The sequence below is a fragment of the Sparus aurata genome, chromosome 1, assembly GCF_900880675.1.
Source record: "Sparus aurata chromosome 1, fSpaAur1.1, whole genome shotgun sequence".
Taxonomy (NCBI): Eukaryota; Metazoa; Chordata; class Actinopteri; order Spariformes; family Sparidae; genus Sparus; species Sparus aurata.
This window is the reverse complement of record NC_044187.1, coordinates 20,698,509-20,726,423: the sequence shown is the minus strand read 5'-3', so window position 1 is coordinate 20,726,423 and position 27,915 is coordinate 20,698,509. Positions and strand designations below refer to the sequence as shown.

The following is a 27,915-nucleotide window of genomic DNA, read 5'->3' as shown; positions in this document are numbered from 1 at the left end:
CTGATCAGACAGTGTGAGTGGCTCATTTATTTTGATATCCACGAGCCACTGTGGGCGGCGGATAAAAACCTCATTGTCCCACTGTGTGTGGGATAAGTACTCTTTGTCTCCCTCTTTTGTCACGTTAAGACCAAGTTCCTCCTCACAAATCGGCCCTTGTAAGTCCGGATATTGTGTGACACCCAGTCTCTCCCTCTGGGCCAGAGGACGTGTGTTACTTCTAAAGGGGTCATGGTCAGAGCTAGCTTGGCAGCCCTTTGTGAACACAGTGTGAGGGTTTGAGCAGTAGATCCATCACAGCAGTGCTATGTTGAACATTGCTCCGGCTGCCAGGTTGCAGGACACTGATGGATAGAGCCAGCACACCTGTGCAACGCAGCGTAACACTGCGGCCCTGAACGCTCAGTGACACACACAGCCAGCCTCGCATTAGTCAGGGAGTGGGGGATGCGAGTCTGTTTCTACAGTGAGGTTCGTATTGCGACAACATGACTCATGTATGTTTTCAGCAAACTGAGGCTAAACATAGCTACATTTAGTGACTGTAAATGACTATTAAGCGAACCACTCAAGCTTGTCTCTCTCTTCCCACAGAAGGCAGACAGCATGCACGACCTGCTCCTGGACGTCATCACATGGGTGGGCATCCTGTTGTCACTGGTTTGCCTACTCATCTGCATCTTCACCTTTTGCTTCTTCCGCGGGCTGCAGAGCGACCGCAACACCATCCACAAGAACCTCTGCATCAGCCTCTTCATCGCTGAGTCACTGTTCTTGGTCGGGATCAACAGGGCAGATCAGCCGGTAAGAAGGGTTGGGACTTCCTCTGTATGTAAGTGTGTGCACAACATGCAGCATGTGTGCTAAATAATAATATTTTGAAGACAGGCGACATTTCAAAATGTGGCTCTTTATGCATGCTGCGTTGGCAGAGGCTCGGCATAACTGGTCACTGACCAACACCACTGATCATGCTGCATTGTTGGCAGTGTACATTGTGAAATGTTTACTAACTTGCTGTCAGTGGTTGACCACATTGCTGCCACATGAATAAGGAACAGCAGATGTAGTCCATGCAGAGTTCCCAGAATAAATGGAAAACAGAAGTTTCTCTGCTAAACAAACCATATCTGTGTATTCAAACCAGCCTGGATTACTCTAACTTTTTTTCTCGTGAATTGTGGAAAGGAAAAAAAACAAACCCAGCAAAAGCAGAGTTTTACTGGCAGTGTTTGTACTGCGAATGCTCATTTTCCCATGACATCATCATCGCTATACTGAGCACTACAACCATCCTTGGATTAATTGTATCACAGTCTGCGGCTAATTTAGAAAGGATTGCCAACCGAGGCAAAATAGGAGACAAAAACATTGCTATAACATTAGGCCACCAGCATAGTTAGGTTGTTATATTTTCCTTGAATGGCAAATTAGCCTAAATATAATAAATATGTCAATGAAAAAAAAACCTAATTGCCTGTTCTTTGGCCTGTTCCCAGTTGCAACATAAATGATTTACAAAACACATAGTGCACACCATGCAGCCTTGGCTGATTAGATAATGTAGGAAAGCTCATGTATTAGCTTTGTTTTAGCTTAGCTGATGTTTGCGCTATCCTTCAGTCTTCTGTTGCTTTTGTTAGTCATCCCCCCCTCAGGCTACAGTAGCTGCAGTCTATCTCTTCCCTTGCCAGGGAATCCTGTTGGTTGTGAGGAGGATGTTTGTTAAACAATAAAACTTCAGTAAACAAAGCCCAATTGAGGCACGCTACTAAATATGGGCTCAACCTGCATTTGGACAGTCCTATTAGAGTGCTGTCAGGTAGTTTCACACAAGGCTCAGGTCAAGAATAACCTTGTATAAATCCAGGCCTTGTGGCTTTCTTAAATAAAAAAAAAAAGTCATTTTGTAAGCAATGATTTTTAAATGTCTCTGAGATGCAAGGGGGCAGAATTTATGTGAGTGACATAGATGCTGCCCATACACAATACATGATAGTTTATAGGAATTTCACATCTATTCAGTTGTTAGTGTAGAAACTTGTTTCCGTCCACTAAACCTGAGAATGATTTTATCCAGAGCTGTGATGTAAATGGCTCATAAGCAGGGTCAAGACAGGGTCACATAATACATGTTGACATTCAGACGAACCTGAGGGTTTATGCTGGATCACCATGTCAGTCTGAATTGGCGTTATGTCACTGCTTCAACACGTCAAGTGACATACTGCACAATTATCCTTATTCTTCAGTGTCAGCTGTACATTTAAAGGTACAGTGTGTAGGATTTCAGGAGGATCTATTGTCATGTCTCCATTAGTGTATAATCACCTCAAACTAAGAATTGCTGTGTTGTCGTTATTTCTACATTTGCCCAGAACAGACAAACCAAAAACTGATTCTGGCATTTTTAGCGGCCATAGTCAGTGATGGGTGAGAAAAGGGGTATTTTAATTGCTTCCAATCTGCAGCCAAACCTCTTCGTGCCACTAAATCCAACACACTGAACCTTTAGAAAAAGGATTCATGAAAGCAACATGCGCTAGATCAGTTATTACTGATAGTAAAATCTCTCAAGGCTCTCTGCTAATATCAGCGATGCCTTTGTCAGTCTGGCAGGTTGACTGACTCAAGTAGACCCTGGATGATTACCATATTGATAAACGTGCACAATAAAAAATACCGGCTCAGTGTTACCCAGCAACAATGAATAGAAAAGGGGGTTGTTTTGATTCAGCATCTGAACATTAACGTTACACCAAAACACCCCGTTGGTTTGGGTGAATTATTACTTGTCAAATTTGGCAGATTGGTAAGTGCCCTTAAAACTTTCAAAATAAAGGTCAGTTTAGCAACAACAGGCAACATACAATGTCTGGTTAGACTTCCAAACTAAAGCGTGCTGATGAACACTCATAGTATAACATAACATGACTTTTGGAATGTTATTTACGTTCTCAAGCGTCATGATTTTGTTTAGGCACAAAAACGAATTGGCTAGGTTTAGGAAAAGTTCCTTCGTTGGGTTGAAATAACTACATGCAGTCTCGTTACATAAGTCACTTAAGTGACATAACTCACATCACATAACATCTTGACGCTTGGTCACAACCAGGAGGCTAATCTGGGTTAGCCTCCTGGTGAAGAGAAAGTCCTTTGAATTACCCATCCAGCCAAACAGGGCCACAGCAAGTTCTCTATAGACTCTCTTATCTTTTGTTTACTCCGTCTACACAACCTAACACAACTGTAACTTTCTGTATAAAGTTTTAGTTAAGTATTGTTTCACGTAAGATATTTACCCAAGCTTACAGTTACAGAGTACAATTTTCAAAGATGCTGTCATCTCATTGGTTGTTTATATACTATTGTGTTTTTAACATAAGATGGGCAATTTCGCTACAACTCCAAACTGCAGTGGTCCTGGTGACACCCATGAACAATAGTGTGAGGTGAGAGTGTGAAGAGTCAAAATTCTCACATTATCATAAGTGTCATTTATACTGGGGATGTTGGGGATGTCCACACCACTTTTTGTGACCAATTTTGCCACCATTATTTTTTAAATGCTTATTTAGTTTTAGTGCTAAAAATAGCTTGCAAACTAACAAATGAGATAAAATAAATGTCGATGCACATTGTTCTTCCTGCTGTAATTATGTGCTCTCACCTCATGCGATGTGCTCATTACATTGTCTGAAATCACAAATGTTGAAGCACACTTTGAAAATGTTTTTTTCATCTGTGCACTGCAACTTCTCAGCACAGCGACGCTCTTGAGTATTGCTCTGGGTTAGACTGGTATATATGGACATCTGTGGGTAATTGGTCCTTAAATTTGAAATAATTTGCCCTTGAAAAAGCATTTTAAAAAAGTCCTTGGAGCGCCATCCTCTGCTTAAACTAAAGCATAACATGATAGGTGTACCTTCTTTAGGTTGTCAGTGACGTTATCTTAGCCCCTTATGTCCCCACCACTTTTTTTAAACACAAATTGATGCCCTTGCTAATTACATTTTGTGGAGCAATTTCTACATATCAGCAAGCTAACCTCTTATCAAGCTCAGTCCCTAATGATGCACAGTGCAGTTTTGGCTCCACCATCAGTGTCCACATGGTCTGCATCCCAATCACAGCCCATGCTGTATAATCCATATGGTCTGCATTCAATACGCCAATCAAGGATTAGGACTTTAAACCTCACTTGGGCGCAAGCACTTACACAAAAAATCGTATGCGTCAGTTTCTGAGATGAGACAGTCTCCTTTAATTCCTCTGGGCAAGGTCACCCAAGTATAATCAGTATCTACTGAGGGAAACAATGATGTGTGCGAGTACTGTCACAGTGTTGATGTACTATGTTTACACAGAACACAATTTTGGACATCGTAGACATCTTAGCGCGAGGTCGCCTATGTTTTCTTTGTCTGTGAGCTGAATCATTACGAAGCATATGTCTGTGGGGGAGGAAGTGCTCAGGGCTGTATCCTTCATCTCCTCCATAGTATTCAAGGAGCCTGAGTGCGGCAGCCTCGGGCCTTCGCATCCCGCTGAGCGTTGAATGAGAAAACATTCTTACTGCAAATGAAATGACAAAACAAATTTGATAGGTTGCATTTTGACATTGAGGCTTGTATATTTCCTTTTGTCCCTGTGTGTTTGTGTGGGAGGGATCATGTTTCTTTGTATGTATGTGCGCCGCTGTATTTGTGCGCGCCTCTCTCCTGTTAATTACTGGTGACTATTTGTGACCTCCATTAACATCCTTTGCCGTCACTTAGCTCGCAGCCGGTTAAGCCAGTAATTCCAGCAGGAGAGCTAAATGACTTTGCATAAGCAGCCACTTTTTTTTCCTTTTACCTGTGTGCGTGCGTGCATGTGTGTGTGTCTCTGTGTGTGTAACCTACACTGTGCGATCATTAGAAATGGAAATGAGTGACTCCCTCGCCCCCTAAACTCATTGTCTCTCAGACATTAGGTAATTGTCTTCTCGCTGCAAACCCCTCCGTTATAAAAGTCTGCCTGTTCGCTCTCCCATTCAGTGATTTAGGAGCAACTCTTTAGATTAGAACATTGCCGCGAACGTGACAAGCCAGATCGCACCGCTCATTCCTTCCTCCTCTTCTTTACTTAAGCACAACTCTTTTCTTCCCATCCCATTGCCTAAATTGTTAATGCGGTTTTTTTTTTCAAGGTTTGATACCCCTCTTTTATTTTCCTACCACTCATCCTTTGGTGCTGTTTTTTTTTCTTTCTTTTTTTGACATGCAGGGGACTTTTTCTTTCTCAGAGTGTTTTTTCATCTAACTTTTTTACATCCCTTTCATCCGTCACTGTTCGCTGGCTACTAACAATGTGAATTCAAATTTGTTCTCTCACTGGCAGATTAAATGCATAACCACAGGTTGGTATCTATGTTATTCTTTTAGTTTGACGTTTGGGTAACACATTCTGTGAAGACCACATCCATTTTATGTTATGGGGGCATTTATAGTGTATTATAAGGCATTTAACACTTGATGAATACACTCATAAACATGCGTAATGGTTTTTGATCCACCATATCAACAGCCATAAACCATAAACCATAAACTTTTAATTAATTATAAGTTCCAGTGTCCTCGTCCTAGTTATAAACTAGTGTCAAATTTATGACTAGCCATACATACCTATACACATCCAAACAATGTTGTGTAATAAGGACTCATAGTATGGTATAATAGTTCATGATAGTTACCTTACTTTAAGGAGAAACAGACAACTGTTCAACTTTCCCCTCTTCTATCATCTCCAGTTGGTATTACTGATGCTGCCACTGTAGCGAACTCAGCAGCCTGGCTGCCATTCACAGCTCCAAAACAACTGTTAGGATCCCAATTTGTGTGATGGTTATCAAAATAGAAAACACAAACGCAAGACTCCCAGGCAGGCAGGAATATGTGACGAAAGGCAAGCTACCAATGCGAAGCTGAATCCACGAAAAACCCTAAGGCGGGCAACAAAACTGACAAAAACAGAAGAAATACAAAACCAAATGAAGTATAAACCAGGATGAGGCTTGGGGAACAAGGGCAGAAAAACAAGAGGAGCAAGCACAGAGACAGCAGGAACAAAGCAGGTCAAACTGACAACAAGTGAGGGAAAATACACAAGGACTAGTTAACTAATGAAACACTGGTGAACAAAAAGACAAAGGCAGGAGGTGTGAAGAAAATGTGAGACACAAAGATATAACCTAACTTAAAAAACACATTCCATGACGATTTGACCTAGAAAACCCAATCCAAGTGCTGTGAAAAGGCAGATCCAAACACCCAGTTGTTTTAATAAGTAGGCAGGTTTTGTTGCACACTGATCTCTTCCAACAATGCTGGTTTTGAACCGTCCAGAGTCCCGCTTGTAAGAGTAAACACATATCAATGACTCTGACACAACAAGCACGCTCTCACATCGAGTGAATGCCCGACCGTCTGCCGCCAGCAGGGTTCTCTTTCTTTTGTAGTGTCGATTTTCGCTGTCCTCTTCTAGTTTTGGTTGTGCAGTGGCAGACTCGCTTTCTTTGTGCCATAACGCAACCTTTGTTTTTGTTGGAAAAAGCAACCACGGCGACCGACCAAACACCAGTGAAAGTTAGGTTTAGAGGTAACTAATCTAGACGCAGATGGTGTCATTTTTTCTTCAGCCATGACACTGTGCAATCTGTATTTACAACCTAATGATAAGTAGAAGCAAAAAGGTTGCCTATTCCTTTTTTTTAACACATACAGTGATAACTTATACTTCATGGACTGTTGTAGCATACTGAGTCTTTACTACAGTTAGATGCTGAGGTGAGTATATATGAGTCATAATGTACTTTAAGCCTCATCAGTGAGCCTCGAGTTTATGTCTACTCAAGAGCATCAATGAGATTCATAAAACTCGCACTTGTAACGTTTTGACTGTTTATATAGCGCATCAGAAAGCGCTGTGAGTCGAGCCATGAAGCATTGTGAATGCATTTGAACTCCCCCATATCGCACTATAGATGTGGTCTTCAAAGAGAATGTTTGATGGCTGCCGTTTTACACGAAACCCAGTAAAGAACTTGTACAATATTTTGATGATGTAGTTTCGCTTAAAACATACAGCTCAGCTCTCGTAACGGCACAAAAAGCTGTAATTCTTCCCAAACTATTCAGTATCTAAACCGACGCTGCTGCCGGCTTTTTCAGAGCTTTTAAATGTGTCAAACTTTTATGTTCGCTTTCTCTCTTTCATACCAATCTGCTGAGTCATTTTTGCGGCACTTCCACAAATGTTTTTGTTCATCCTTGGCATTGACAGAAATCATATTGTATTTTCAAGCGTTGCCAAGTCATTTGCCTTCCTCCCCCATCCCCCATTTTCACCCAGCTCCTTTTTGAAAGTGCCTCGCTACTTCTGTTTGAAATGTGGTCAATCAGCGGAGGCTGCCGCACCAGCTTGTCACTTCTATTTTCTCGTTTATCTTCTCCGATGACTTGTAGAATGTAGATGTGGGGCAAAAGTGTGAAGGAGGCTCGACTAATATTGCTATCGTGAAGTGATTTTGAGGCGTTTCATCGGCTGTAATTGCTGCTTTGGTATACTATGATTGTGAGTTCTCTCTATTTTTATTTGCTGTATCCTCTCCCTCTCCGGTCTATTCCAGTATTGGCAGAACAGTTTTTTAATCCCTCACATTTCCTTCCTTATGTGAATATGATAAATGATTACTTCTAACTCTGACTCATACCCTCATCGCCTGCGGTGTTTGTGTCTTTCTTCCACTCTCTAACTCGTCAGTGCAACTGTCCAGCCGATAAACCATTTCCTGAGCATTACTATCTGTAGTGTTACTGTATTTTTAAATCCTCTCCATCTTTTCTTTTCCCAAACCAGATTGCCTGTGCAGTCTTTGCGGCCTTGCTCCATTTCTTCTTCTTGGCAGCCTTCACCTGGATGTTCCTGGAAGGAGTGCAGCTCTACATCATGCTGGTTGAGGTGTTCGAGAGCGAGCACTCCAGGACTAAGTACTTCTACCTGGCAGGATACGGAGTGCCTGCTGTCATAGTGGCCGTTTCCGCCGCAGTGGACTACAGGAGCTACGGCACCGACCGAGTGTAAGGACAGAGGGCTGGTAGAGGAGAGCGTGGCGCGAAGGGAAGGATGGATGATGGGGTGAGGGTGGAAGGGTGGGAGGCTGGAGTGCCTGCTGTCATTTTGGCTGCGTCTGCCACAGTGGCCTCTACAAGCTGTGGCACTACTGAGGCGTCAATACAGAGAGGTTTAGAGAGGCAGAGAAGAAGGAAGAGGGGGGAAGTATGGGGACAAGCAGGGGGGGATGCACCACAGAGTGCCTGCATGAGCACAGCAGCGACAATGTGTGAATATGGAAGGATTTAACAGGCGGGATGGAAGGAGGGGGTACACAGTGGAGCAGATTGACGGAGAAAAAGGAGTGGTTTTAAGTGTGAGAGTGTGAGGGATGGAGTAGTCTGTCGGGGTATGCGCACGTCCATGCTGGCTTGCGCTTGTGCGTGCTAAGAAAAAAGCTGGCCTCCCCGAAGGAAGTGCAGAGCAATGAGTGGGATGAGAACATACATTAAGAACACATGGTAATGTATTAATTCATGCTTGACTTGTGCAACCCGAGACACAGGGCGAATACAAGAAGAGGCAGCCAGCCTATCATTCATATGCAGCATTTGTGTAGCAGACCACCTACAAATACATCAGAGTCGGCATAATAGTAACACTTCACACGCCTGACCTGTCCGATCCATTCATGCAGGGACCCTGAAGAGAACCCACGTTTTATTCATGCAGTGCATAATGCATATTATGTGCATAATGTGCATAAATTGTATATGGTGACCTATACATGCCAGTGACCTCCAATCCTGTGACTGTATGAAATCATAAGGACTTCAGAAGGCATTACCAGTGTGCACGCTGCTTTTAAAAAAATGGTAAATATCTCTCTTCTCTGAATTGCTTATAAGTGAGCTGCTCTATATAGTAAGTGAGAAATGACAGGAAGCTATAGGACTGTTAAATGATTCACATGCTCGACCGCTCACAGTCTCCGCTGCTCTGTGGGCCTTTCGTGGCTCAGAGCTCATGGCTTTCCGCTAGCGACACATCAGCTGGTAGAGGAAGAGGAAGACAGGGAAACAGGGGTTGAATTTAGCAGTGTTTAACCGTCGAGCCACACCAATCCTTATGCCACTTAGATCAATATTTCATCGTGGGATGATCATTAAAACATGAGTTTCTGAATGCCAGACTCTGGATGAATTATCCGACTGCATGCCATTAGAGAACAGAGGAGGAGAAAATAGCGATGGTTTGAGGATAAATGCAAAATGAAGGGGTACGTTTTCGGGAGAATGACACAGAGCCTATCACATAAACCACACTTAAAGGGTCACTCCAACAATTCTACACATTATAGTGTGTTTGCAGGTCTTGGGGTGTACTACTGTGTGTGTGTGTGCGTGTGTGAAAATGGTAGTTTAAAGCCTTTTGTGTCTTCAGAGTAGGCTGCATATAATCTGATAAATTGCCTCTAGTGATGTCACTCAGTGGCTAAATTGTGTTGTTGGTAATGTATTAACAATGGACTCATTATGGACAGTTTTAAAATATAATGATCAAAATCGATAATATAACCCTGAACCAGAGATGTCCCCTTTGTTGTCCCATGCATTCTTCTTCCTTTTTTTAAAACCTGGTGCCTACATTACCCACAATGCCACTTTTGCTCGCTTTTTTTTTTTTTTTACATATAGTACATCCCCAAGACGTGAACAAACACACTTTAATATGTAAAACAGATGGAGTTACCCTTTAAATCAAGTAATTTTAAAAAATATTTCACCTAAACATTCGATGCATGTGCTTTTAGTGGCGTTACGTATTTTTCACTGCAAAGTACATTTCATTAAAAGCTGAAAATAACTTACATGACTCATTCATCAGTCCAGCCTTGAAAATGGCACCGCTTATCATGTTTGACATAACACATTGAGACGAAAACCTCTGGAAATATCATCTGCCATCCCTGCTGTGTCACCTTGTCACATAATGCTCCCCACTCTCTCCCCATATTAGCCAGTGGCACTGACTCTCATTCACCTCCCGTAATGAAGGTTGCTATGACTGAGCAAAGGACCCTAATGGTGGATACAGTGACACAGGCGGGGACCCATAATGGAGGGCTCTCTAATGTGCTGGAAATTGAAAGATTAATAATTCAAAAGCAGCTGGTCATGAATCAGTCGGCCATTTTGCTCCAGTGGTTTTTCTCTGGCACCTTTTTTTTTTTTGCTGCAACCCGTCGGGTCTGACCTCAGTGGAGGGCATCTGGGGATGTTGTTTTTTTTTTTTTTTTTACTCTCCTGCTTTCTGCAATTGACTGAAGATGTTTGTGGATAATATAACTTAGCATACAGCAGTGGATCTTTTAATACCGACGCTATAGTTGTGGTCAGAAATGAATGTGTGTGTAGGTGTGTGTAGGTGTGTGTGTGTGTGTGTGTGTCACTCCCCTCTCCTTTAACCTCAACCCAGCCATTCCTAGACTCCATAAATAGAGCGGTATGAGGGCTGCATCCATAAGTCAGTATTCAAATGAACACAGTCGTGTCATTTTTCCGTGCCCTAAGGGGGAAGCAAAGGTTTATTTATCACAGGTGCTCATCCCTCGCTGTCTCCCCCTCTGTGTGTGATGTATGTTTGAGGTCCGCGTGAAGTCTGTTTCCTTCACCCTGCCACACCTTCCTCACCGTTCTCCATCTCTTTCACATTTTCACCCTACCCAATTCCTTTTGTCCTCCCTCTGTCAGCATTTGATGTACTGTATGTCATGTAATGTATGTGTAATTTTTACTTCCTTGTGTATGTGTGGGTGTGTGTGTGTGTGTGTGTGTGTGTGTGTGTGTGTGTGTGTAACCATGATGCATGTCCTGTCCTCTGATGTATATCCTTTGCTACCCCACATCCATCTGAGACTGAAGCATGTTTTTAATCCCTGTGCATCTCTCCTCTCCTGTTCTTCTTCACTCTGTTTCTCATGCGTGATGTGTTTCTCCCTCATCCTCTTGACACTCTCTCTCTCCTTTCTCTCCTGCTTTCTCTTTGTCTCTTTAGGTGCTGGCTGCGATTGGACACCTACTTCATCTGGAGCTTTATAGGCCCCGCCACGCTCATCATTATGGTAAGATACACATACATGCATGCTCACACACACTTGACATAGCATGACATGTCACAGGGTCGACTGGCTGTCACGTGTTCATGCAGGAACGACTGGTTTGTTAATCCTTTACAATGTTTGCCTGAGCTCCTCAGACAGTGGAAGTGGACGGGAGATGGAATTGTATGTGTCAATTTCGATGATTCTAGTCCAAAATTAAAAACCAAGAGTTTTCCTGAGCCCGTTGTTGTCTGAGTTTACACTGTGGCGTAAAGTCCATCCCACACATTTTTCACATCTGCATTGGCACATCTGCCAATAAATGCACACTGAGATCCATAAAGGTGCACTATGTCAGAACAAGTCACTTGTCAAATTGATACTCCGATCAGATGGGGGCAGCATATCATCAGAGGAACCGCGAACTGCTGTTAATTGAAGCTGCCAACAGTAGCTGCCAGTAGCTATTTAGCACAGCTAGCTGTGCAGCTAGCGCTCCCATTAGCTGACTCTGCCTGCACTAGGAGCTCAGAGCACCAGGGAAGTGTTGGTGTTGTCTACTATCAGACTATGACTTCTTGAACTAAAAAGTGGCTAGGAGCTAACTAGTTAGCATACTAGCGTCAGTAGATATCTCTGCAACAAAATACATAGACGTCTTTGACATATGATCCAAACTGTGTCTCGTAAAGATAATTGTGGTAAACCTGTGAATGTTTAAACTAACACTTTTCAATATTGCACAATTAAACTTTGAATTAGTCCATGTACAAACATGTAAAATATGTTGAATATAACAAAACATGAACATAAACCAAACCATGTTTCCATGATGTTCTTAACACCTATGAAGATTAGACACGTTAGTTCGCTGACGCATGGAAAAAGCTAACACTGAGATGGAGCGCAAAATGACAGATTTTTTGAATGAAAAAGCTGCAATTACTCAACCAATCACAAATGTTCAGCCTATGAGCCAAAGTTCCCGTATCCCCCCCAGCAGAGACTTTAAGGTGGGGTAAAATAATGTTCCCAGAACTTAATTTAGACCCTGGTCCCAGCTGATCCACTGATGGTTACCAGTCTCAAGGGAAAGTTGCGTTGGACATGTGGCCACAGAGTATAAACCCCAGATAACAACTCAACAAAGTTATGGTGGCTCTTAAGTACTTATTTGATGATCCAGGCACTGCACTCCTTCCTGGGCTTGCTAATTCATCACAATGCAGCCCAATTACACGGTATAAAGGGAAACACAGTCAATGAACAACGTCAATGAGTGAAAGTGTGGTGAGGAGCCGTACCTTGAACAACAGAGGTGGAAATAGAGATAGACAACCAGGCACACTGGAAAAAAAAACATTAAGAGAGGTGTTTGGGAAGGAGAGAATGGTGTTTCTTAATTAGGTGAATGTCAGCATGAACACTGATGCTCTGCACTCATTTAAGAAATGTCAGGCAGGCTATCAGTGATCTAACTGGGGCAGTGAGTTGGAGTGGTGCAGGTGGGACCTGCTCTGTTATGACTCTGTGCCCACTGGTAACAAATACAGCCTCGGAAACCCGGTACAATAGTCCAGGCAGTCATTATTAAGCCACCCTATCTGTGCATTACCAGGCCAATAGAACACACAGCATCTGTGAGAATTGGATTTCTATTGTAACAATGATCCTCAATGGGTGTAATGACTGCTGTAGTTCCCCTGTTGCTCAAGCAGCTGTATTTTAAGCACATAAAGGGCTGTTGATTGTGGGCTGATACTGTGTCCCCAAGCCAATTACTGCTGGAAGGGAAAATGAAATGATATGCACTGTGTGCGAGTGAATTGTTGTGGTGACATTGTGTCTTTAATTAGGCTTGTTGCTGCAGAATTTTAACTTGTATATGGGTGTGTGTGTGTCCGTGTGTCTTATTTCAGCTGAATGTAATCTTCCTCGGTATCGCTCTTTATAAGATGTTCCATCATACGGCCATTCTCAAACCAGACTCTGGATGTCTGGACAACATCAAGTAAGTACTTGTGCGCATACAGTCGCTGCCATCACACCGGCACGCCCGGTTTTGAAAGCGAGTGTGATTATGGTTGCCTGCGTGTGCGGAGCTAAGTTTAAGGAATAAGTCAGCCCTATGGGAAACACACTAATTTGTTTTCTTTTAGAGAGTTAAATCAGAAGATTGATGGCACTCTCATGACTGTCTGTCAGCTTAAGCCAACAGCCTGTTAGCTGAGCTTAGCGGAAAAAAAAAAAACTCTGTCAGAATTCCGAAATTAAAGGTGGGATTCACATGTTTTTTTAAAGGTGAAAATGAATAAAGAACAACATGAAATGCGCTAACAAGGAGCTTTAGATTGGCCAGGTTAGCTGATTCTAGTCCTCATGCTTAGCTAAGATAAAGGGCTGCATGCTTCAACTAACTACATTCACCTTACAGACTTGAGAGTGGGTAAAGTTTATTTCCCAAATGTCGCAACATGTCCATCAGCCTCTGTTGGAGAGTTAACAGGCCACATGAAAGCGTTTGACCTTCGTCTTACATCATTTTCAGACCCATCTCATTGAATTTATCTTATTCCCAGCCATGTCATTATTACTCATATCACCTTCGGAGAATGTCACTGAAATATGACTTCATTTCCACTGAGCATTGAAATGCTGTCTACTAGGCTAACTATTCAGGATTGTGTTATGGTCTCATTGTAATGCAGCTAAAGACAAAAGGCTCAGTCTAATTCAAACAATATGCCATGGCTCGGAGCTCAGCGCCTTGCTGAGGCGCGGCTCAGAATTTATAATGTAAAACACAAAATGGCTCACTCGCGTGATTTATCATTTAAATATTACTGCCAATGTATCTTCGATGACAGTTTTTTTTTAAGCGGTTTTAAGTCGGTTTTCGAGTGGGAAGCGTTGCAGACATGAAGACAAAAAACCAGCTGATCTTTTCACGGGATCATAATCAAAAGGTCTGATGAAAGATGTAAATCAAAGAAGGATTTAGAAATATGATGCTTTCGGATGTTTTTTCCCCCTCCGTTTTAATCACATTCCTTCTTGCTTCCAAGCGTACTGAGGGACTGAATAGATTTTAATCTATTTCACTTCATAAGTCATGTCTTACAGTGGTTCATTTACTTGTTAATCATCATCATGTCCTTTTTGTCTTATTATTATTCTTCCTTTTGTTTCCTTTGCCATCACAAGTTGTCTTTGTTGTGGATTGGCTCCGGTAAGGCGGCTCTCCAATCACGATGCCTTTTGTCTGCGGAGACATTTTGATTGGTTTGCTTGTTGTCCTGTTTGTCCGTAGAAATCTGCTGAGAGTCTATGCATATCCCTCAATTAACCATTAACCTGCCTTGTAAAATGGATTACTTGTTGATGTGTGATTTGTGAGCCCCTGTGACCTACAGACTTAATGTGTTGTTGAAATATTAGAATGGTGAGATGTGAATGAGGGGAAACAGAGCTGGGAGAGAAACCATGACTCAAGGGAGCACTGGAGGAAGAGGTGGAATGAAGGGATGGAAAAAAAAGAGGGATGAGTGTACCCTTTATTGAAGAGGGTCGTCAGACGAGCTTTATTGGAGGTTCTGTCTCGCCTGAATGGTGCCACAGAGGGCAACATCGAATCAATCACCTCAGTCTCACTCACTTACTCTCCTCCTCTTTCTCTCTTCCTTCCTCCTGACTCCCCTAATGTCCCCCCCCTCGCTGTATTTTCTCTCTCCCCTTCCTTTCCCTTACCTCATTTCTTCGTCTCCATCCCTCGCATGAGAGGTGATCACTGCCCAGTCAGCCAATCAAATTAACAGCCATCTTCGCGGCTGTGGCAGACCCCGAAACTGTGACCTTTAGTGGGAAATGTCATTTATAATGGCAGTAATGTCCCTCTACTTACTGCCCGCACTCGCGCGCACTCGCTCAGTGGAGGACTTACAATGCATACACATGCCTCGACGCGGCCAACTTCCCCTGACATTTGGCCTTGATGACGCTCTTCTGCATGGGCTTTATTTAAAATGGAGGTTCACAGCCTTGAAAACTTTTATTAGATCTAATTCCATTAAATTCTTATAGTCACAAGTGCACTAACAGACTTCAGTGTCCACTTTTGCCTGTGAAAACGTCTTTCACGCCGTGCCCAAGTGCACGGGGCAGAGTGAGCGTCAGAGTTTGGATGTAACTTTTGGAGAAGAAAAGTCTCGACTGCTTGACTTTCTCGAGACAAGTGGCTGACGTCAGCCAGCTTATAACCTCCGCGCCCTCTCTTGAGATGGTATCTAAGCGAGCAAATCCACTCTCGCTCTATTCTCTCACCCTTTCCGTAAGAGTATAACTCTTTTAGGCAAAAAAAAAAAAAACCTCCCACTGTTTTCTCCATCCCACTCCCACAGCGTTAGGATTCTGAATGAACCCTCTCTAACCCTTTTTTCCTCCTCGAGGTCCCACGTGTGTCAAACTTGCCTGAATAGCTTTTTTTCTGATCTAGGGAATGAGACAAGAGTCTTAACGTACTGCCAATGAAACCAACATTATAGACTGTACATTTAATGTGATACAGCCAAGGTTATGAAAGTTTGGATTTTCAATTAGCTTTTCTTTTTTTTAGTTTTTACTTTCAGATGTCGCATTAGTTTGCTGCAGTTTGCTTTCAGAGTGCATTTCAAACACTGTAAAATATGACAAAGTGACTTTACTTCACTACTTTACTTCACTACTTTACTTTAAATTGATAATACCTTTTAGCTCGCTCAACTTACAACCGTTTTTCATACTATTTTACTTTGTTTTAGAAGTGGCCACCTTTCTAGCTTCAAACTGTTCTGGGGACAAACATAATGCACCTTTACATTTAATACTCTATTTTACTTGGTAATTCTGAGATAGTTAAAAAATAAAGTCTTTTTTTTTTAAATAAATGTAGTTTTACATGTTCTAGTTTTTTCAGAAAGGTTCAGTTTCAGGTTCTATTGAACTAGTTTTTAGTGTATTTTTGTCAAAACCACGTATGATGTGTCAGAAGTATGTAGCTACAAATAAAAACAGAATACAAAATATGCTGCAATGTGCCTCAAATTCAAATATTTGTGTATGTTGTATGTGTCGCATGATGAGGGGCTACACCCTTCACTTTGTTTAGAAATCATCATGTTGCAAATTGGCAGTAAATTGACCTAAAATGAATGTATCTTTATTTTTATTTCTATTTTTACTTCGCTTGGTAACCAGACCAATATTGTTTCACTTCAGGTTTAGGTTTTATTACAGATTATATTTCTAATTCAGTTTTAGTCTTATTTCAGTTTTTTCACTGCCTAGTTTTGTTTTAGTTTACAATAAGAAGTGACAGGGGGGTATCACTGTCAAATGTAAAGTGTGATTTTATCAGGAAAACGACTACCTCATAATTGCCAAGTAACGTAGACTATTACATTAAAGTAGTACCAGGTAAAATGTCTTTACATATTTAGTTTACTTCAATTGTTTTAAGTAAAGTCCCTTTGTCAGATTTTATATTGTACAGTGATTCATTAAGCATTATTCCCTTCTCTGTAGGTCCTGGGTGATCGGGGCCATCGCCCTGCTGTGTCTGCTGGGCCTCACCTGGGCTTTCGGCCTGATGTACATCAACGAGAGCACCGTCATCATGGCCTACCTTTTCACTATCTTCAACTCCCTGCAGGGCATGTTCATCTTCATCTTCCACTGCATACTGCAGAAGAAGGTGAGGGAGACGAACCGAGACAAAGCCGGACAGAAATAGACAGACAGCGTGACGGGCAGACAAACACAATCTCGCACAGACACACACGCACACGCATGCTAGCATTGATCAGCAGGGACACCAAAAATATCTGCCGAGCTGTCACAGGTTTGATTGGTCATTCAATAACCCTACTGGCTGCTCAACTCGCTCACTTTTTTATTCCCACCACCTCCCTCAGCAGGTAGCAAACCAAGCTGCTAGTCTTACAAAGTTTCTGTCTTACCCCGACAGAAAAGGCAGGTTTTCATCATCGGGCGGGGTCATCGGGCCTGAAATAGCTTGTTCGAAATTGTAATAATATTTTTTCCCGTATTGTTTTATATCTTGAACACACGCAGAGAGAATACAGCGTCTGTTTTGGTGTCTAAGTGACCGAGGTTACGATGATCTCTGTGATTTAATGCCCCAACACAGTTCCGTTCGCCAGCCCTTTAGATGTGTTTTGGGTTTCGGCTGGCCTTAAGGATTAGAGGCATTTTGTGAGCACATATGTTCCACTTTTCATATTTGCATTACATGAATGGCTCCCAGGAAGAGCCTACACATCCAAGGATATTTTTACAAAGTCTCCCACACGCTGTCAGTGCCTGGGAGTGCAGAAGAGGAGTAGGATCTGGAAAGAAAAATTCATCAAATGCTTAATACACTCTTCTGGCTGCGGTCCCGCAGAGAGTTTTTAGTTTTAAGTGTACGACCGGTATACAAGTGCTGTACGTGTGTGTGTGTGTGCAGTGGACTTAGGTATGTGTTAGGCCACGGGATCAGGTATCCTGAGAGATGTGTCCTCAGAAACAGCGCTGAGGTTTTCCTTGGCTGCAGCCCAAAACATGGTTTCTCCCAAGATGCATGAAGCAACTCACCACACAGCTGTTCAAACAGAGCATGTGGCAATACACGTCTGCAAGTCCAACAAGCTTGTTAAAAAGCAATTACAGTCCTATTTGTTCTAACTTGATTGGGATCTAAATGCAGATGTTCTGTGTGTACAAGTGCATCATATGTCTCCCGGAGGAGTGTGTCCGTTTCAGATGGATATGTGGCAGCAATAACATCGGGGTGGATGCTGATGGGGGGGAAAGTTTATGAAGTTAATCCTTTAATGTCCACATTTTTATGGAGTTAGTGTTTGCACAAGGAATTTGAGTAGAAGAAGAAGTTAGCGGGGACACTCTATCAAGTTAAGCCCTTCCACACTGTTCCTTTTCCGAGTATGTCATCCTAAAAATATGCCTCAATATGTGCTCATTAAAGTGGAACGTCAGTCAATTCCCCCTCCTTCATGTGTGTTATACATGTGCGTAGTGTGTGTGTGTGTGTGTGTGTTGTAAGTAACCCTCTCTGTCTCCTGCCGCCCAGGTGCGTAAAGAGTACGGCAAGTGTCTGCGCACTCACTGCTGCAGCGGCAAGAGCGTGGAGACGTCCATCTCCTCCTCCAGTAAGACCACAACGTCACGGACCCCTGGCCGCTACTCCACAGGCTCACAGGTGAGCTTACCTGCCTGCACACCTGGACGCTACAGCACAGCAGACTCTCAGGTGAGGCCGGAGCACGCCATGAGGGTTTTGGGTTATCGCTGATCACTTTCAACTTAAATTTAGAGTTTTTGATTTAATTTTAAGGCAGATGTAACAAGACTAAAACGTTTAAAGGTCCCATCGTGTAGATATCCATGTCCTTTTTTTTTTTAGAGCTGAACAATAAGAGCAGACTTTTAGGGAGGGGGGGGGGCCTTCAAGAGACAGGAACTAAAAAAGAGCGTTCGGACAGAGGGTGAACAGTGGTGTTGCAGCAACAGACAGGGGGAGAAAAATGTTGTGTCTTTTGAACATCAAATCATGTAAACACTGTATCCTGACGACACACAAATAAAAAGCATAAACTGCAGAATGAGCATAATACGGGACCTTTGATGTGACAGGCAGAATATTTTATATAGTATGTGCAGACTTAAAATGCGGATTTTGTGTTGAAAGTGAGATAGCCCAAACCCTGACTTACACCTTCAGATATTGATGCTGACACACAGGCCGATGGAGTATAAATGGCATTGACGGGTGATTATTTCTCCCCACCTGCTTCTCCCTCACCGGTCGTTGCTTTGCCTTTTCCTTTACTGCCTCTCCTGCCTCTCCTGCACTAATTTGCCTTCTTTTGCACATCACACCCCCATATATTATGTTTCTTACCATAATTATTTCCCCTATTTTGTCGTCCCCTCCCTCGACTTGTCCCCTTTATTTCCTTTTCCCCCGTCATTACCGCCACTCCTCCGTCTCTGTCCACACCGTCTCTCCCTCATTTTCTCTCTCTTTCTCTCTCGCTTCTCCTCTCCTATGTATAGAGTCGTATCAGGCGGATGTGGAATGACACTGTGAGGAAACAGGAGTCTTCCTTCATCACTGGAGACATCAACAGCTCCGCCACGCTCAACAGAGGTAACCACAGGATACCTACCATTTGCATCCTCATCACTGTCACCATATCTACTTTATTAATAGCGGGAGGCTCAGACAGCATACGCTGTCATTTAGTAAAGTGGTAGGAGTCCAAACTTCTGATAATGGTGCCGTGTTCTCATAGAGAGGAAGATTAGCAGAGTGGAGTGTAAATATCACTTACTACTTTCGCGCTGCTTCAAAGGATGACATTACAGGAGGGAGAGTTATGAGCGGACTCTTGTCAAAACTGAAGCCTCAACCGGTTTGTGGTCCCATTATAAATCTACAGAGTGTAGAGCCAACCGTGTTACAGAGGGCTCCTATACCGCTTTAGACGATAGTCATCTTTTGAAGCATGTGAGGGGGATAAATCCTTTAAGTTAAAGTATGTGTGCAAGTTTTGAGCTGAGCACCCGCGGCCCCCTCATTATCATACGATAACATATGCAGAGTTGCTCCAGATAAACGCTTTATTATTAGCTAAACGCAGTTGTGTGTCACTTCAGGTAAAGTCTCTGCCTCTAAAACAGCACTAGAAATGTGTGTTCTGCAGCGTGCTTCACTGGAGAATCTATACGTTCTGACTAGCCCATCTCATTATGTGAAGGCTGCTGTCGTTCCCGAGCTTTTAAAGGAACATTAGGGCCCAGGTCACTGTATTCACACTGTATTCTGAGCTGTCCCTTCAGAGTTAGCCGCTGTAAGAATGGACTCTGTGAGTGTAGCTGTCTGAAGGCGAGGGTAATGAGGACATAGACACCCAAACGGCCAGACATTCTGTCACACACACATACTGCGGAATGCACTCGAATGCGCACACACACACACTGCCATTTGTTAGTCTCCGAGTCGAGGTGTGGCCCTCACTTCCTTCAGGCCACTAATAAGCTGTTAGCATGACAGATTGATGCTAAAGCAGACACGGTGTGTGTCAGCGCCTGAATTATCACACACTTAGTGAGGCAGGGCTTAAGACACCCCCACCTCCTCCCTTCCTCCCTCACATTTAAAAGTGTGCTGCAGCAGAGAGCGACTTAGCCAGTAGATTTCAAATGACTACGCACTGTGGCTTAGAGAATAAGGATGGGGTGGAATAAATTGGATATTCTGATAGGAGATTGACATGTTGAAATTTGAGGAGAGGGAATCGGAGACATGAATGTGGTCATTTAAATTTTTAAGTGCATTTTAAGGCGTTAATATGTCTAATATTTATTATTTCTTTTGTCTGTTTTTTTGTCAAGTGGGGACTATGGGTGCAAATTAGCTGCGTGGTCACACTAGCATTTATTTTTTATTGTTTCTTTCACCAATCAAAAAAAAAAAATTAAGTGGTCGGAATCCAAAAGGATTGTTTTGTGCCTACCTGATTTTTTGAAATAAACTATTTGAAAACACTGCATCTGCCAATGGGCCATCGCAAAAAAAGGCATACTTATGTTAATTGCACTCCAGGAGAGACTTGATGCTCTCTGCAATTAGGCGGGGGAATAAAATTGAGGGGAAAAAGTGTATATATAGGTATATGCATTGGCAATTGTTGGGGGAGAAAACAATTTCAGCATATTCTGTATCAGCAAAGATCCATTATGATGCAAAAAAACATTTTTTGTTAATAGAGAATCTACACTGATGCCCAGAAAATGATTCATTATTCGGCCATGTTCCACTGTCTCCATTATTTCTTATTTATTCTACCTGGTTCAGGCTGCTGGCCAGCTTCTCCTTTCTCAAATAGTACAAGTTAAATGTTTAATAACATGAACTGAAACCCCAAACCTTTAGGCTTAGGAGGTAGATGAGTAAAAAGTGGTATGTTCTTTTAGCTACACACCTGTTGCTCTTAGCTAACAAAAAAAACGGCACCACAAATATCCATCTTACTTGAGTTTCCAAGCTACATGAAATACCAAGTACCATAGGCATAGTGCTGGAGTTAGTGCGTTTGACACAGTGTAGAGTGCAACACGAGGATGAATGCATAGGAGCTGTCATGTTCATTCGTCTTCTGTTTTTTTTTTTTTCTGCAGTGTCTTTATGTGCACAAGATTTGTCTCTCACCTAGGGGTGAAAATGCACTGAGAACACCTTTTTTGTGGCCCCCCATTAACTATCCTGTAGTCATGCTACTCTGCTCAAGCGTATTGAACTGCAGCACAATCTTCTTCTCCAAGCTATGCTGCTCTCTCTTTCTCTCTCTCTCTCTCTCTCTCTCTCTCTCTCTCTCTCTCTCTCTCTCTCTCTCTCTCTCTCCGTCTCTCTCCCTGTCTCGTTCCCTCCCTCGGCCTGAACGCAGTGGCTGCAAGAATGACTTGTCGAGCTGTTTCTTGGCTTTCACCTCGAACTATGTTTGCTTGTTTGATTTACTTGTCCTCTTCTCTCCCTCTTTCTTCCACACACTCACTTTCCATCTCACTCTCCCTTCTCCTCTCTCCTTCTCGCTTACTTCCACTCTGCGACATCTACATGCTCTCTCCTTCACCCCTCTATCCCTGCCCCCCCTTTTTTTTCTCCCCTTGAGTGCTTTTCTCTCCTTTCTCTCTCTTGACTTGGCTGTTGCTTCTCCTCTCTCTCTTCCTTCTCTCGACTTGGCTGTCTGCTCTTCCTCTCTCTCTCTCTATCTGTCTGTACCAGGAGCCATGGCTAATCATCTTATAACTAATGCTCTCCTTCGTCCCCATGGTACTAACAATCCTTATAACACTCTCCTGGGGGACTCGGCAGTCTATAACAACCCGGCTGTGGGCATGTACAACACCCAAGGTGTGCCTGATGTTCCTATTATAAACACACAACATTTAGAAAGTTAGCAGTAGAGTTTAAATTCAATTTATTTTGCATGGTTATTTCATTTTTAAAATGTTTGCTACCGTGGTGCACTTTTTTTGGATGCATATCTGATCTCGCCTTATTATGGCTCCCAAGTGAGGCGATCAATCACACTGCAATAATCTCTCACAAAGGACACCCACTGGGCAGTTCTCGCAGCACATAAATGTAGAGAGGAAAATTCTGCTGATGATTTATCGAAACAGTATAACAAGTTCACACGCTGATTTATTGTGTGCTATAGATGCACTGCTATACGTTGCCGGCTGCAGTTTTACTGTATCTTTTATAAGCTACTTGGGAGCCATGAAATATTTTTGCACTGTTTTGTGTTAATGTTCTATTTTACACAGTGTGCGCTTCATTTTTTGAATGTCATTTTGTATGTGTCAGTTGGGACTTGTGTATGACTTGTCTTAGTGCACGTCTGCTTTTTCTAAACTGTTTTTAAATGTAATTGTGAGGTGTTTTTTTTTTATGTTTTCACTATGTTAGATAAATAAGGATCCACATGATAGCTGCCAAGTTAACAATAAGGCCTTGAAAAGTAGATATTTCCAGCGCTGACTTTGATTTTTTTTGAGAGGCAGGGTTTCTTTGTGAAACCCTTTTTTTTAATCATGCCTCCAATTACTGTGCAACTGTTGATTTTGTAGATGGCGAAAGTTGCTTCTCTCGCAGTGTGAACTCACGACTGTCTCTTTTCTCCCTTCCTCCTCATGCTGTCTATAAGCTCCTTACCGAGACACAAGTATGGGCTAAATTAATACTTCCATAATGTTAATTTCTTCTCTCTTTTCTTGCCTCCAAAGCACTCTGCCTAACATTTTTTCAGTCCAATCTACATCCAAACAGCAGTGTTGTTTGGCTGTCAGCCACCCCAAAGTCTTTTTTTACTCAAATCATTAATCAGTCCATGTAATAAAGTGGAGTTATTTGGTTTTTCACACTTTTTCTAGAAAATGCTGTTAAAAAAATCCTCCCTTGGACACAATATACTTATGTACAATATAAAAGAAGTGAAATATTGTGGATCAAATGTGCAAATTGACATCTGGGTAAGAATTGAGCTGCAATAGGCTTGCCCTTAAAATCACTTGTAATGTAATAACTTTAAGTATCACTTCAAAACATTTATCATATTTTGCAACGAAGCTCTTAACACTGCTCTTTGTGTTGCTCTAGTGCTGGCAGTAATTGAGAAAAGAAAGTACTTCTGAGGTTTCTCTTAAATGAATTATGGATGCTTGAAGCATTTTTCTGTCCAAAAAAATATCAGTGCTACTTTTTAATCCTCAATTCACAGCACACACGATGATATCAAACAATAATTAAAATCTCTCTTCTGAGAAATCCACTTAGTTTATTTAACAATCCTAATAATTATTACTTTTTTTTTTTTTTTATTAATTTCTGTTCCTCAGAGGGCATCCTGAACAACGCAAGAGACTCCAGTGTTATGGATACACTCCCACTTAATGGTAACCATGCCAACAACTACAGCATGGCCAGCAGTGAGTACTTGAGCGACTGCGTCCAGATTCTAGACCGTAGCGGCGGCTACGGCACCCACAGCAACCACAAGGAGACGACCCTGGAGAAGAAGATTCTCAAGGAGCTGACCTCCAATTACATCCCATCCTACCTCAACAACCACGAGAGGGCCACCACTGAGCGCAATCACAACCTGATGAACAAGCTGGTCAACAGCAGCATGGCCAATGGAGGTGACTGGTTTGATTTTCAAATGACACGTTTAGTCACACACTGCTGGTTTTAATCTCGATAGACACACCACTCGAAAACCTCACAAATAGAGCTGAAATAGAGCAACTTCTATAAGTTGGGTTGCCTAACACTTTTTCTGTCTCATAATTTAACTAGAGCGGAACACTAGGAAGAGCATTTAGAGTTTCGCTACGTGCTTTGTTGGCATTTTTTGGACATGCACATGTGCTGTAAATTAGTATGTTAAACCTGCAATACTTGACTTTTTGGCCACTTGGAGGCAGCTGAAAGTCCAATACTCACTCTCCTCTTAGCTGTCTTCGGTGTCCACCACCCTTAAAAAGCAAATATATTCGCCGTTCTTAATGGCTGCTGCTTGGTGCTGGACTGGTAGCGTACAGTTATGCTGGGAATCAGACAAATCTGTGAGCATGCTACATTTATTGTGGCATGTACGTCTAACCCCCCTCCCACTCAGACAGATTTCCCTGTTCCCATTTAGACGTATTTTGATCTGCGCATTGATAGTGCCCCTTGGAAATCAAAAATGAAATGAACTAATGTGCAATGTGAGTTAGGCTTTTGTTGCCAGGCTAACAAACAGTGGTTTTTGCTGAAAACAGCTGCCTGCCACGATGAAAACGATGCTGAGGAGAGTGATGAGTTGAACCAAAACAGCAAGATTGTGGGCTGAAAAAACATCGAAACAGTGGGACCAAAGATGCTGAAACCCTCCATAAGGCTTCACATTACACACAGTAAATGAGAGATTCACCACAAAATTATAATACATTTGTTATTTATGGATAAATTATGTTAACTGAAAATACTGACTGGTTAAAGCCGAGATCGCTTGTGCAGAACGCTGAAATCATCACCACATGTCACCGTACAAGCAAAAACACAGCTTCTTTCCAAAATGAGTAGTCAGTGCTGTAACTATTATTCCTGCCTGGGTCTTTCAGGGAGCATGGCAGGAGGCAGCAGCAGCAGCAGCAGCAGTGGAGTTGGTGGCTGTGTGGGCAGCAGTAAAGAGGACAATGGACCCATGGTGCTGGACAACCCTGCAGCCTTCCCCCATGAGGAGAACCTGGGTTTGGAGATTATCAGAGAGGAGTCCAACGCGCCGCTCCTGCCGCCTCGGCCTCCACCGCCAGACAGCCACCCCCCGCCTCCGCCGCCTCCCCACAGCTTCTCCCGGCCAAGGCGCATTCCCCAGGAGACCAGCGAGAGCTTCTTCCCCCTGCTGACCAACGAGCACACTGACGAGCACACGCATTCGCCCAACCACAGAGACTCACTTTACACCAGCATGCCAGTGCTGACGGACCTTCCAGATGGGCAGATGAATGGTTTGACAGACGGAGAGGAAGACAGCTCCGGGGAGCTGCAGCCCTGTAAGAGTGCCACTGCTCCAGAGCTGGATGACGTCTATTATAAGAGCATGCCAAACTTAGGCTCCAGGAATCACCTTCACGAGCTCCAGAGCTACTACCACATGGGCCGTGGTGGCAGCGATGGATACATGGTGTCCAGCAGCAAGGAGGAGTCCGATTCGTCGCCCGAGGAGCCGCCCATAGACCCTTCTCACCTGGTCACCAGTCTATAGAGCCAACCAAGAGACTTCTATCCCTCCCCAGCCTATTCTCACACTTCCAATCCTCCGATGAAAACATTCTGTGTTGTCGACTGAGCTGGCCCCGCCACCCTTGACTGACGTGCTGTGTGTGACATTAACTATGGCTCGTGACAGTATGGTTGAGATATCGCCGGTCAAATGAAAGCAGGGACTGAATGTATTGTCATAAATGGCGCAGACTGAAAAGGGCGGTTCTGAGAGACTTTTCGTGAACATCCTACAGAAATGGGACACTCAACCTGGAACGGAGAGGAATGGGGAGGGATTCTGTAATTTTACCCTACCTGTTACTTTAATTTGGAATCTTGAATTGACTGAAGCCCTACAAGTTCCCCAATATGGACCTCTAGCAGATCATAGCATATAGTCTCCGATACCACCACTACAGGGGCGTGGAGCTGCCTGTCTGTTTGTTTGTATGTCTGTCTCTCTGTCTCACTCTCAAAGACACATACTGGGATATCGTTTCCACCTCTCCGAAGGGTAGAGCAGGATATTAAAACTCTGGTGTTCACAACATAAACTGGCCTTAAAGAGGCCCCGCCCCACTACCTGCCAATCAAGTGGAGGATGTATGATATATGCCCTCACTACGGATCACCCCGAAAACTATATTATTGGGCAACCGAACTGTACCCATATCACGCTGATGTTCTGAATTCTCTTCCCGTTCGTATCTGCTAAACTGACGTTTTGTCTGGGCTGGTGTAACATTCCTGCAAGTTGTAGTGACTGCGGCTACTGTGTATTTCACTGAAAACAAAGAAGGAAGATCATATTACAACAGACTGAATTTAAAAATACTAAAAAACAAAAAAAAAAAAAACAAGAATGGGTTCCGTTTCTTCTCCTTTCTTCTGTAAACGTTTTCAGTTATCAAAGGATTATAAAGAAATCACAAACTGTTTCTATGTATTGTACAGAATACAGATACAGATACAAATGTTGCATATGACCAAGTCTTTTTATTTCATGATTTTTATGTTGCAAACCTTCTGTGTGTGGAACTGTTCTGAAACGTCACAACATGTTCTGGTCATGTGTAGACTGCAGAACGAGCAAGGAACAATCTTTCATGTCACTCTTTTTCGTACATACAGAGACAGTTAAGCACTCCTTAATCAATACGCATTTACCCCGCGCGCACTTCATCCTGGTCCTTTTTATAGCAACACCACTGTCACTTAACATTTTGCAAATCAATTGTTACTATATACTTTACCACTGTGTAGATTTAAAACTAAATGGGAAAAATGAAGTGGCAAAGTTATGGAAATGGAAATGCTACGTTTTAGTCTTTGCTGAAGGTGGGACTCATCTCATTTGTTTCTTGAATAAAGCATTTCATTCCTGAAGGCAGATGGATACTTGGAGTTACACAAGAATGGTTTATGAAGCATATCCTCTCTATTGCCAAATATTTTACTAATTGACGTTACCTTGCTGTGCTGGTTTCGAAACTTGTTGTACAGAAAAAAAAAATGAAACTGAGAATAATAAATGTCATTCTCTAAACTTAAAAAAAGAGAGAATTTCCACTATTTGAAAAAGAGTGGGTCTCACCTGTGAAATGCCATGATTACACCATGTTTGTGTACTGAAGATGTGAAAAGCTCTGCACACAGCGGCACTGTCCAATGTGGAAAGCCAATGTTTACTTATTTAGGAGAAGATTTCATAAGTGTATGAAGTGTAGCTTGCACATGTATCCCACAAGCCCCCTCCATGTCCCCAAGAGAGAAATTATTTATTTATCTGTTTATTGGTTTGAGGGCAGCAAAAAAAAAAACAAGCTTAGAGGAAAGAAAGCTGGCTTTAGGCAGGAGTATATAAAGTGGCACTGGGTTTGTTTTATGGTTCTTTTTTTAAATTATTATGATCATGATTATTATTACAATATTATTGCTAATTATTTATTCTTTTTGTATGGGTTCCAAGTTGAATGATCTCATAACTAATATTTGTTGTAACAGTGAAAGTTGTTTGCCAACAAATAAATTACTGACATAGCTTCGCGGTTTTCCGCCTCTTGAGTGTTACCAGTTTTTACAGCGAAATGAAATGCAAACACGGCGTTAAATCCAGCAGTGATTTCACTTCAAATATGCATTTCTAGCCATTTAGTGATGACATACTGTAGGTTTTCTAGTATGTTTGTACCTGCTCATGTTTTATTCTGGGAAATTCTTACCATTCTTTGGAAATCTGTAAAAAGGAGTAATGTCCATAAAATCATTTCAGCGTCCTGGATTTATGTATATGAAGGTAGACGTTTAGAGAATAATATCAGGAAATTACTGGGTAAATGTT

The 27,915-nt window shown here is 42.5% G+C and overlaps 1 protein-coding gene across 7 annotated transcripts in view; it reads left to right on the top strand.

The window, feature by feature from the left end:
• The window catches only part of adgrl3.1 (adhesion G protein-coupled receptor L3.1), a 132,043-nt gene extending 104,426 nt beyond the window's left edge, over positions 1-27,617 (top strand). For 2 of the 7 annotated variants that reach the window (XM_030412152.1, XM_030412143.1), the window contains exons 16-26: positions 595-804; positions 7,903-8,123; positions 11,155-11,221; positions 13,120-13,211; positions 16,760-16,928; positions 18,327-18,506; positions 19,313-19,406; positions 22,044-22,172; positions 22,972-22,989; positions 23,663-23,965; positions 24,932-27,617. In XM_030412152.1, the coding sequence (XP_030268012.1) occupies positions 595-804; positions 7,903-8,123; positions 11,155-11,221; positions 13,120-13,211; positions 16,760-16,928; positions 18,327-18,506; positions 19,313-19,406; positions 22,044-22,172; positions 22,972-22,989; positions 23,663-23,965; positions 24,932-25,575 (2,127 nt within the window). In that variant the 3' untranslated portion in view covers positions 25,576-27,617. The remainder of the gene's footprint in view (positions 1-594; positions 805-7,902; positions 8,124-11,154; positions 11,222-13,119; positions 13,212-16,759; positions 16,929-18,326; positions 18,507-19,312; positions 19,407-22,043; positions 22,173-22,971; positions 22,990-23,662; positions 23,966-24,931) is intronic. The other 5 variants (XM_030412176.1, XM_030412158.1, XM_030412168.1 and 2 more) reach the window with 5 other exon arrangements.
• The last annotated feature ends 298 nt before the right edge of the window (positions 27,618-27,915 follow it).